General features: G+C 37.6%; 1 protein-coding gene and 1 non-coding gene across 2 annotated transcripts in view; both read right to left on the bottom strand.

The window, feature by feature from the left end:
- AP1G1 (adaptor related protein complex 1 subunit gamma 1) overlaps window positions 1-12,482 on the bottom strand; it is an 80,983-nt gene that overhangs the window by 22,761 nt on the left and 45,740 nt on the right. The window contains 8 exon segments of the mRNA XM_032613059.1: window positions 1,410-1,523; window positions 2,604-2,659; window positions 6,292-6,390; window positions 6,591-6,671; window positions 7,134-7,229; window positions 10,164-10,172; window positions 11,035-11,111; window positions 12,287-12,383. Coding sequence (XP_032468950.1) covers window positions 1,410-1,523; window positions 2,604-2,659; window positions 6,292-6,390; window positions 6,591-6,671; window positions 7,134-7,229; window positions 10,164-10,172; window positions 11,035-11,111; window positions 12,287-12,383 — 629 coding nt within the window.
- Window positions 1,052-1,137, bottom strand: LOC116744833. Its single transcript, XR_004347163.1, has one exon. It is a non-coding gene; the product is annotated as a small nucleolar RNA SNORD71 (small nucleolar RNA).

Below are 12,482 nucleotides of genomic sequence, written 5' to 3'. Positions count from 1 at the left end.
CGCCTATCAAATTTGGCAATGAAGGCAAATACGGACATGTTTTACATATAAAAGTTATAAGGTTACTACAGGCATCTTTTCACATTTGGTCAATAATGTCAAACATGGCATATAATTAACTTTCAAAAATCCCAATTTAATAATACTTTCATCTTAGTTAATCTACAAGCAACAAAAACTCAATCCTTACAGAAATGCAATAATAACTAATTCTTACACAGTGCTTAAGTACTTTACATATGTTAATCCAGTTAATCCTGCACATAACCTTTTGAAGTGGGTGCTCTTGTATCCACATTTTGCATATGGGACAACTGAAGCACAGGAAAGCTAAGTAACTAGACAAAGTTTATTAAGGGCAGAGCTAGGATTTGAAATGAGGCTTTCTGGCTCCAGAGTCTAAGCTCCTACTGTTATATAGCCTGTCAAAGAGACCCAGGTTTTACTTTTGAAATGCAAAGCCCAGTCATGAGCTATACAGAAACAACACAATAGAAGTCAGAAAGTCTGATTTCTATTCCCACGTCTGCCATGTCCAAGGGGTAAGGTTTGGAGTGAGTCATTTGATTCCTTTGGTACTGTATTTTAATCTGTTAATTGGGGATGGAAGTAATTGCCTAGTCTCTCTTACTGGCTTGCTCTGAGAACCAACTGAGAGTGCTTATAAATTCTTTGCAAAGCACTATGTAAAAGTTGTTATTACTGACTCTAGGTCTTATCTTTAGTTTGCCCAAGCACTTAGCACCTGTTCTCTGCAAATAAAAGGAACACAATTATCAATGAATGTTTGTTAAGTGAATAGTTTCAGAGATCATTTCAAATCTAATTTTTTCTGGTTTGAACAGTAAACCAAAAGGTTCACTGAGGCCAACTATAACTAGGTTTTACAAACAACTACAGTTATTCTAAGACGAGAACCAGTAGAATTACTACATCAAGGAAAAAATATACATGCCTTTTCTAAGTCCTATGTGCTGCCTAGAAGTCATTCCTAGATGCACTGTTCTAAGAAAAACGGCCGCCTCTAGTATCTTGAAGTACTGTGAGAAAACGTGTGCTGTCAGCAATTTGAGTTTCAGCATTGTGATAAAACACTCAGCCGATGGATCACTCCGTATTTTCATCCTCCAACACACAGAACACAGTACCTCTGTTGAGTAAACATATGCCCAGCTTATCTGTACCTGTTTTACTCATCAAAGAACCAAGGACAACTTCAGTGTGCACTTCAGTATTCCGTACTGGCCTCTTTCATTAATCTAAACTTCTCCCTGCCAATCCTTTCGAAAAAAAGGATTTACTCTGTGAAAATAATGACTAAATACATAAATGTCTACATTCTCCCTCTCAAAACTATTACAAAGTTATCAGGTGATGGGTGGGGAGCAGAATTTTCAATAATCTGTTACCGTTTTATTGAGACATCCAAATCTTTTAGACAGTCCACAATGGTACTTCTGTGCCTCTGTACTGCGTTATGATCTGTCTGCACAGTCTTCAACAAAGATGTTAAAGCTACATATCTGGATGACATAAAGTTGCAGAAGAACAGAATTAAAATGTAAAATTCAGGATAATTCTCTGCTTAACAACAAAGAAGATGTCCAATGACTAAGGGAAAGCATACATTGTTAAATATTTAAAAGACAAGACAGATTAGTGAGTAAAATGGAAACACAGTAAAGCCATAAAAAATACCATAATCTAAAGCTGTGGCAACCAGAAGCCTTGGATTTAGATTTGTATTCATGGTCAATTCCATTTAAACTTCTAAAAGTGACTGACTTGATTCTTCCAAACTCTTTCAAATAGTACAACAAAATAAGTATATAGTATGCCTTTTCAGGCTGTCTGAGCCCCAAAACACAAGAGGAAATTATTTCAATTTTACCATTTATATTTCCTCTGCTTTTGTTTGATACCAGTACCAAAACTGCCCCTGCAAAAATTTGAGTTTATGATCCAAGTATTTAAAAATTCTTCTGGAAGGAGAAGATAATTTAGGGTACCATAATGATTATTTCCACATTTTTTCAATCGTTAACATGACAAGAAAGAATAGAAGGTAATACTGATAAATTCATCCACTTTAAAAAAGTAGCTGGAGTTCACAAACATGTTCCAGGTTTGCAATTGAAATGTTATATTTTTCTTCTTAATTTAGAGCAGGGGTCAGCAAACTACATCCTATCTGCAAAAACCCAGCCCTCTGCTGTCTGGTTTGGTAAATCAATTTTTATTGCAATACAGCCATGTACATCATTTACACAGTCTATGGCTGCTTTCACACCAAGAGGCAGAGGTGAGTAGTTGCCAAATAGACCCTAAGGCCCATGGAGTCTAAAATACTGACCATCTATCTGGTCCCTTACAGAAAAAGTTTGCTGACTCCTAATGCTAAAGTATAAAGAGGACTAAAAATTAACTCATGAGGCAAATACTTAAATTCTTATCAAAACGGTTTTAAGACCAGACTAAAAATAAAAATCCTGAGTTGAAGTTCTAGATATGTCACTCAATACATGTGTGATCTTGAGCAAAGTCACTCTTGAGTACACTGAGTTTATAATAGCCAGATACAAGACGTTTTTCAGTTGACTTACCTAATATTCTTGTCGTTGTTCAATAAGAAACGACCCAGGATATTTATGGCTAGGACCTACAGAGAAACAGCATAGCTTAAAAATTTAGGAAAATCAAATATCTATATTGTTTAAGGGTCACTTTCTGGCCTCTGATAGGTGCAAACTATTTAAAGGTGGTAGTTTAGTTAGTACTTCTATAGATTGCTAGCCAAAAAAAAATTCTGAAGGTAAACTCCTAAAACCATATTTTACTTCTGCTGAAAGATTGTTTTAAAGTTTTTATATCGTTAGCAGAAAAATAATATTGTTACAGCCTCACTGGAGGGAAACCTGGCAGTAACTATAAATATTTAAAATGAGGAATTCCCTGGTGGTCCAGTGATGAGGACTCTATGCTACCACTGCAGGGGGCATGGGTTTGATCCCTGGTTGGGGAACTAAGATCCCGCATGACACATGGTGCGGCCAAATAAATAAATAAAAGCTACAAAATGAAACTGTATCCTCTGCTTCAACAATTTCACTTCTAGGAATTTAGCTGACAAATGTACTTGTACATATGCACAAAAATCTACTGCAACACCATCTATAATCACAAATGATAGGAGAGTCCATTAATAGCAAATTTGCTACATGTACTATGGCACATCCATACAACGGAATACTATGCGACCATTAAAAAGAATAAATCCTGACACATGCTGTGAAATGGATGTACCCTGAAGACATTATACTAAGTGAAATAAGCCAGACACCCCATATTATATGATTCCATTTATGTGAAATGTCCTGAACAGGCAAATCCATAGAGACAGAAGGTAGAACGGTGGTTGCCAGGGGCTGGGGACAGGCAATAAGGGAGAGTTATTGTTTAATAGGTACGTAGATTCAGTTTCGGAAGGCCAAACAGTTCTGAAGATAAATGGCTGTGTAGGTTGCAAAACAATGTGAATGTGCTTAATGCCACTGAACTACAGAATTAGAAATGGTTAAAATGATAAATTTTATGTTATGAATATTCTACTACAACCTTTTTAAAAATGAGAATGGTCTCTATACATGAATATAAACTAGCTCCAACATAATGTTTTCACTTAACATGAAATGTGTAAGGTGCAGAACAACCCAGATGACAAAAAGAACTATACACAAATACTGTAGTGTAGTTAGTAAATTTGTTTCTTACAAAGCTATGGCTTAGCAATTATTATACTAATAAATGGTTGAAAGAATGAATAAATTCTTGAGGGAGAGTTTTTCCTTATAGAAGAATTCCAATTATTTAATGAGGAAAAAATGAGGGAAATAGAAAGATATCATTAGAACACCACCCTAATAACTGTTGCAGACAAGATCCTCTGATGGGTACTGAAATGGTGGGTAAAAGTCTGAGGAGAACAGAGTATCTGCATAGTGTCAAAGTGTTTCCTCCAAAATATTATAATTACAAAGGGGAAAAAAACAATTATACAGTGGAGAGACACCACCTTAACCAAAAGATCAAGCTTAATATCACCAGTAATGAGACAAACAGATAGCAGGTACCTCCTGATATGAAGCTGAGAAGGGCACACCACTTCTGTGGTAGTCTTGCCAAAAAAGCATAACCTCAAACTAATTATAAGAATGTATCAGGGGCTTCCCTGGTGGTGCAGTGGTTGAGAGTCCGCCTGACAATGCAGGGGACACGGATTCGTGCCCCGGTCCGGGAAGATCCCACATGCCGCGGGGCGGCTGGGCCCGTGAGCCATGGCCGCTGAGCCTGCGCTCCGCAACGGGAGAGGCCACAGCAGTGAGAGGCCCGCGTACCGCAAAAAAAAAAAAAAAGAATGTATCGGGGTGGGGGGACTTCCCTGGTGGCACAGTGGTTAGGAATCCGCCTGCCAATACAGGGGACACGGGTTCGAGCCTTGGTCCAGGAAGATCTCACATGCTGCAGAGCAACTAAGCCCATTTGCCACAACTACTGAGCCTGCGCTCTAGAGCCCGCAAGCCACAACTACTGAGACCATGTGCCACAACTACTGAAGCCCCGTGCCTAGAGACCGTGCTCCAAACAAGAGAAGCCACTGCAATGAGAAGCCTGCATACTGCAACGAAGAGTAGCCCCTGCTCGCCGCAACTAGAGAAAGCCCGCATGCAGCAACAAAGACCCAAAGCAGCCAAAAAATAAATTTAGAAAAAATTTTTAAAAAAAGAATATATCAGGGACTTCCCTGGTGGTGCAGTGGTTAAGACTCCGTGCTCCCAGTGCAGGGGGCCCGGGTTCAATCCCTAATCAGAGAACTAGATCCCACACGCATGCCACAACTAAGAGTTCGCATGCCACAACCAAGGAGCCCGCATGCCACAGCTAAGACCTGGCACAACCAAATAAATATTAAAAAAAAAAAAAGAATATATCAGAGCCAAATTGAGGGACATTCTACAAAGTAACTGATCAGTACTCTTCAAAAGTGTCAAAGTCACAAAAATGAAGGCAAGACGAAGGAAATGTCATAGATTGGAGGAGACTAAGGAGACATGACAATAAATGCAATGTGGGATCAAGGATTAGTCATCAGTAGAAAAACTGGTGAAATCTGAATAAGGTCTGTAATATGGTTAACGGTACTGAACCAATATTAACTTCTTAGTTTTGATAATTATACTACAGTTATACAAGATGCTAACATTAGGGGAAGCTGAGCGAACGGTAATATTGGACTCTGAACTATTTTTGCAACTTTTGTGTAAGTCTAAAATTATTTTAAATAAAAAGTTTTTAAAAGTGGGATAGACAAGAAATACACATGTACAGACACATTTAAATATGGATAAAATATCTCCAAAAAAAAGTACATTAGAAAATGGTGAGAGTAGCATTAACACATTTACACTACCAAATGTAAAACAGATAGCTAGTGGGAAGCAGCTGCATCAGCTTGGTGCTTTGTGACCACCTAGAGGGGTGGAGTAGGGAGGGTGGGAGGGAGACACAAGAGGGAGGGCATATATGTATACATATAGCTGATTCACATTGTTAAACAGCAGAAACTAACACCATATTGTAAAGCAATTATACTCCAATAAAGATGTTAAAAAAAAAAAAAGAAAATAGTAACCGTATTTCCCACTAGAAAAATTGAGAGTCTACACGTGAAAGCTACAGACAGACATCTTCCTCCCTGCATACCTTTTGTACTGTTTGAATTCTTTTACTTTGTGTTTATTTCTCAAATAAAAATTTAGAGAAATGAATTAACTCAAATATCATGTCTTATTTGAAGTGATTGAGCCCAACTCAAATCATGGCTCTAAAAAAAGCTCATTCAGAAATGCTTCCTTGGGACTTCCCTGGCGGTCCAGTGGTTAAGACTCCCCGCTTCCAATGCAGGGGACATGGGTTCGATCCCTGGTCGGGGAACTAAGATCCCATATGCCACATGGTGTGGTCAAAAAAGAAAAAAAAAAGAGAGAAAGAAAGAAATTTTTCCTTCACTTAACATTGTCTATGTATCTAACCATACCTAAGCTCTTCCAATTTCTATTATAATCAATATTAAGTCTTCATTGGAGAAAATGATACTTCAGATACCAAAAAAAAGCACTATACATTCTGCATCATTCTTTACTAAAGTTAATTTCCAAATGGAATTCATTTCCAAAATCCAAGTCAATTATTTTAAATAAAACGTTTAGAGAAGAAAAGATTAAAAAGACTTACTCGCAGTCCACTCTCTGACTTAATATCCATGATAGTCAAAACCGTTTCATAAAGAATAGCATTTCCTACATTTTTACTAGTCTCCGTATTAGTGGCAACCTGAAAAGACACAGAGGGTGTTACAAAAGTGACAAAACAATGCTTCCAAAAAATATCCAGAGGTAACAGGAGACATTTTGTGACTGATTACAGCCACCAATGAGAAAACACAAATAAAAACTGCTCCACATACTCACAATCATTCTACTCCTTGCTTTACTAAAATGAGTGTTTACTTAAATGCAAGTTTAAGTACTCACCTGTGCTAATATATCATTCATAGCTTCACTTGAGTCATCATCATTTCGTCCTAAAATTCTTAATAACCGCAAAATTCGTACCTAATATGCAAAATACGACAAATGTCAACAAATTCCGCCTGGCACAAAGGAACTTTGCTTGATATGAAATTCAAATAACTTAAATGAAGTCTTAGATTCCAATAGAAATGGTAAAATTCAAACAGAAGAAATTTAAACATTATCTTTAGAGAAGTTATATATGGTTCTATGTCTTAGTGAAGTTATTAGACAACCCACACTTTGACACTTCACAGCCAGAGGATACCACCACCTGCAGAGCTGTATTATATTGGTAAATCAAGTCTCCATGTAGTATACGATTTGACTATTACAACTATAATTTTACCCTATTAATCTCATACAGAATTGTGTCACTATTCATTTGTTAATGTAATTAGTTTAATCAATTAACTACCAAATCTCTACCCAACACAAACATAAGAGGAAGGAAAAATCTATTCCAAAATATATCATTTATCCAAAACTTTCTTTCGACCTCACCTGCAAAAAGGGGTCACTGATCCCAGAAACATCATGTTCTGGTGAATATCCGGACATGATGAGGTTCTTTAGAATACGAACTAACTGGGGCACAAGCTGGGGGGAAGAGAGATGCATCAAAAAACAGTGAACATCAAAGAATTTCTCATGAATAGGCAGGTAATTTGACTTAGAAAAAGGATGCAAGGGTCTGAGTCCAAGCAAATTCTACTGATACAATATACTAGTATACTGTTGATGTTTGATAAATATAACTTAGGAGCATTTTGGCCAAGAACTCAAGAAGGAATATCTGAATTAAAAACAAACCAGATATTTTTACTCCAGAGTTATACATGCAAAGGTACTATAAATAACAGTAGGTTAGAAAGCCTCTGAGAACCAAGTAAAACAGGTACCTATGGGGCATATTGCATTTCTACTTCTATAGGACTTGACACACCAAGGTTGCACAAATATATTCAGTTTTTAATACATTCAACACATGTGGATATAAAATGTTACCACACCCAAAATACTGGTGATTTTATTAAAATTATAGTCTTAAAACAAACTATCTCAAATAGAGAAAAAAATTCTCCCCTCTTAATATTTGGCTAGTTATATCCTTTTTGAACAAACAACAGGGAATACAAAAGCCTCCAACACTGACTAAGTGGAAAAGACACATGAAAAATTGTATCCTTCACTTTAGGAAGACAGCAAGGCCATGAATAACGTCCTTTTCCTATTCTTAACTCATATGACACAATTTTAGGTAAAATTTAATTTCAGCACCTAATTATACATTTGTTGCCTGTCTTATCTCACTGATGAAACTATACATTCCCTATGGTCAGAATGCCCTTCTTCTTTTTTTTAAATTTATTTATTTATTTTTGGGTGTGTTGGGTCTTCGTTTCTGTGAGAGGGCTTTCTGTAGTTGCGGTGAGCCGGGACCACTCTTCATCGCGGTGCGCGGGCCTCTCACTGCCGTGGCCTCTCCCGTTGCGGAGCACAGGCTCCGGACGCGCAGGCTCAGCAGCCATGGCTCACGGGCCCAGCCGCTCCGCGGCATGTGGGATCCTCCCAGACCAGGGCTCGAACCCGTGTCCCCCGCGTTGGCAGGCGGACTCCCAACCACTGCGCCACCAGGGAAGCCCTGCCCTTCTTCTTTTTACTCTGTCCATTAGACTGACTGACAGCACATAGTAGAGGCAATTTTACTGCCAAGCTGAACTTAAAAATGCTTTAAATATTATCATTCATTTCAAACTCTGTTGATCAATCATTTAAGGTTAAAACCCTATTCCAAAATGTTTTCCACAATAAGAACATTTCCAGTCTCTAACTTCAAACTCAATTTAGCTATATAAACAATTCTAATCACCTAACATTAAGAAGTGTCCAAAGCAAACTGAATCCTATCTCTTCTGGAGGCAGTCAAAACAGCCCCAACTTTGCTGCAACTCAATTATTTTTTTCTCATCGTATTTGGATTCCTCCCTACTCTCCAATTCTAAAAGGGGATCAAGACTGAAACAAAAGCCAAGCTCTGCCCAAGGTACACACTCAAAACATTTACAACGCTAAGTCTATTGCTAAATACAAGACAACATAATCTGTGGGAATTTAAATAAGTTTGGCCATAACACTTCAATTAAGCACTTCATAAGTCACCTAAACAAAAATCTAATTTGGACAATTCCAAGATTAAAACAAATCTAAGCTATAATGACCTGTAAATTCTAAACAGAATCCTCATTAAATCTGTCAACTGTGGACAGATTCATATTAGAGGTCAGAATAATATAACTGTATAAACTGCTTTAAAATGTAATAAAACCAGGATCATCTAATTACCAAGCTCTGCACAAAAAGTAGCTCGCCTTGCATACTTCCCAATGGTCTCCTTTTTTGTACTACCCATATCCTCAATTACTTTTTAAAATCTGGTTTCTGGGGACTTCCCTGGTGGTCCAGTGGTAAGGAATCTGCCTTCCAATGCAGGGGACACAGGTTTGATCCCTGGTCAGGGAACTAAGATCCTTCATGCCGCAGGGCAACTAAGCCTGTGCCACAACTACTGAGCTCACGTGCCTCAATGAGAGAGCCCGCATGCCACAAACTACAGAGCCCATGCAGCCTGGAGCCCACGTGCCACAACTAGAGAGAGAAAAACCCGCACACCACAACTAGAAAGAAGCCCATGCACCACAATGAAGAGACAGTGCACCACAAAGAAAGATCCCACGTGCCACAACTAAGACCTGACGCAGCCAAAAAAAATTAATTATTTTTTTTTAAAAATCTGGTTTCTCTCTCAGAGAAGTCCTTTTTCCTTCAGCTACTAAATTCATACCACATAAGAGCACCCCGGGACAAAAAGCACAAATGTCTAAGTGTTCTGCATACAAATTCCTGGAACCCAGCTTTATTTTTCCGACAAAAATGCAAGTTACTAAAACTGATGACAAGACAAACAAAATAAAATGACAAAGGGAAAGGCTGCAGCCATGAAAATCAGTTGATGCCCACCCAGTCTACCTCAAAAAAATTTTAATATTCCAAAACTTCAAGGCAAGATTGAGGGCAAGTAAGGGGGAAATTAAAGCTCTAAGTCTGAACTGAAAGTTCAGAAGTACGTACGGAGCTTTTTAAAGCATGGGGTTACCCACACAGCTCTAAAATATCTGCTTCAAGAAGAAGCAGTGTTTGGTGTCAAGGATCCAAACTAATCTGGAACTGCCATCACCAATGGGAAACTGCTCAAAGTTTCTCAAGTGAAGACAAAGGAAAGGCAGAGAAGGAGGCTTACAAATCAGGAAAGGCTGCAACTGAAATCCAAGGCTGACTTTGGAGTCAGGAGTTTAAGTGACAAGACAAAACCTGGACTAGGAAGTTAGCCAAAAATGCTAGGACAAATTACATAGTATTAAGCACAGCTTCAGCATTAGTAAATTTTTAAAAGCCACATTTGTGGATGGATACACAAAAGCCACTAAGGACCTAATGCCAGCATGCACCATCTAAAAGAGGGTTAATTCTTACCTTTTCATTCTAACATACAGCAGGATTCCAAACAGACAACAGGAACAAAACATACAAAGCAAGCATTAGGGACAGATACGGGCCTCATACTATTTTATAATAATTTAATCAATACATGAACATCTAAGGGGGCAAAAAAGCCTCCCCAAAAAAGAGCTGCTATTAGAGCTTCACTAGATCTAAAGTACAAAGTAAGCCCAATTTATGGAGTGATCAGCACCCTATAAAAGGAACTGAAATGCATGTAATTACCCAGAGAACAGTCTTTCTCTGAGTCCTCCTTACTAGTCCCTTCTAAACATAAGTGGAGGAAAAAATTTCCACTTTAGAATGCTCTAAGAAAGGGAGGGAGGGACTTAAGAAAGCTAGAGACTTCCATCACTGGAGTCACCACAGCGTAAAATGAATAGTGGGGGACCCTATGTTAGGTAAAAGTAATGTCAAATTTCAGTTTGCAGTTTTCACCTTTTAAAAAAAAAAATTACCTGCCTTAAACTACATACATACACACACACACACACACACACAAACACACACACACACACACACACACACTTCCTGTGTGTAATTTGACCTCAGGCTACATTTCCTAACTTCAATGTGAAAACAGCAGGTAAAGCACATGAGAGACTGGTGTGTCTGCCAACAATGAGAGAAGACTTCTATTATGAAAGGGAAAACACTGCACTATTGCCAGTTCTTATATGCCTAAATCTGGCTTCCAGCCCTACCACACAGCAGGGCTGTTTAAGTCCTTTATTCAGCTCCACAGCTTTCTTTCAAAAGAAAATTCATAGGTGAGAAAATCATGTACTTTTCAGGAAAGCCATTTTCAATCAAGAAAGGCTTAGATATACAGAATGGCACCTACCTTTCTGAAATGTGCAAGCATGTCTGGGCTTCGCTCACACATTTCTGTGAGGAGGACTACAGAAGTGTGAAGGACACCTGAAAGAAAAGAACCAATGAAAACTAATAATGAGGCTATATTATTCAACTTCATAGTACAGGGCTCTGAGTTTTGAAGGTCAATTCCAAAAGGATAGCTGCTATTTTTTTTTAATCTCTCAAAGAATCTAAGCATTGAGGTGAATACAAAGAAGGTATTAATAGATACCTGCTGATTTAATACTGGTGATGTCAATCAAAACAGAATATTCTAAAGTTATATGACCAAAATAATTGCTAAAAAATGAGAACCAATACACATGTCTCTACATTTGAGAATATCCATAAAGACATGCTCCTAGTCAATATAAACTGGACATCACCTGCTCCAGACTTAATAAGCTCTTAGCTGAGTTTTGATAGATATTTCAAGAAGAAAAATCTTACTAAGATTTTAAATTTCCAGATAAAATATACGAAAAACCCAAGGTAGTTGTGAATGACAAAGTAAATTTACTTGGTCAAGAGTGAGTGAAAAGAATCACACCATACTTTTCACTAAATAATAAATAAGTACCCTAAACATTCATTTGTTCAACAAGTATATTTTGAGTCTTCTAGGCACTGGACTGCATTAATCAAATTAAATACACGTTAACATTTTTTCTCTTAGCATTTAGGACACAAGAATTTTCTTCACTCAGAACTTGTTTCACTGACTTCAAAATAAGAATAAAATGCTCAGTAAAGAACTGCCACATTTCATTTAATTTCTCTCAAGCTTTATAAAAATATATCTGGGTAACCATTACAAACTCCTGTTACAAGTAACCTAAAAGTAGTTTCACAACTCTTACACTACTATGGCAAAGCAATAAAAAAATAACTTTTTCTTCTATTATAAAATAGCCAGGAAATCAAAGGGTTTTACACATGAAAATCAAGGCTAGGATCACTTGTAATTACACTATTACTTAATATAGTATTTTTAATATAGTAAAAGAGGACCAGAAATGAAAAACAACAAGCTTACTGTAAAGGAATCAATCTCTAATTACAAAAACTAGGATATGGGAGTAGAAGAGAGATTCAACCCATTAGCCCTTCCTGGAAAAGTGTCCAAGCACAGTAGAAAGGTGAGTCCACTGCATGAGACAGAAGGCCAACACTGCCTGAAGCCTGTTCTCTTTCCCCTTCTCCCTCAGTACTTCATGAGTGCATCTAAATCACATTACCATGGTTCTTTTCATTCAATAAATTTTTTGTTGCTGGTAAGAACATCTCCATAAGTTCAGGAACCTTCCTGATGACATGAACAGCACAAAGTGCTGCCTATAAAAAACATAAAAAGGACAAAAGAAGATTTATTTCGATTAAGTCAGGACAACCAATCTTATAAACAACAAAACCTTATCAACTAGTTCACCTACA

This window comes from Phocoena sinus, chromosome 19 (assembly GCF_008692025.1).
Source record: "Phocoena sinus isolate mPhoSin1 chromosome 19, mPhoSin1.pri, whole genome shotgun sequence".
NCBI classification, from domain to species: domain Eukaryota; kingdom Metazoa; phylum Chordata; class Mammalia; order Artiodactyla; family Phocoenidae; genus Phocoena; species Phocoena sinus.
Note: the sequence above shows the minus strand (reverse complement) of the source record. Positions and strands in the feature narration are given on the sequence as shown.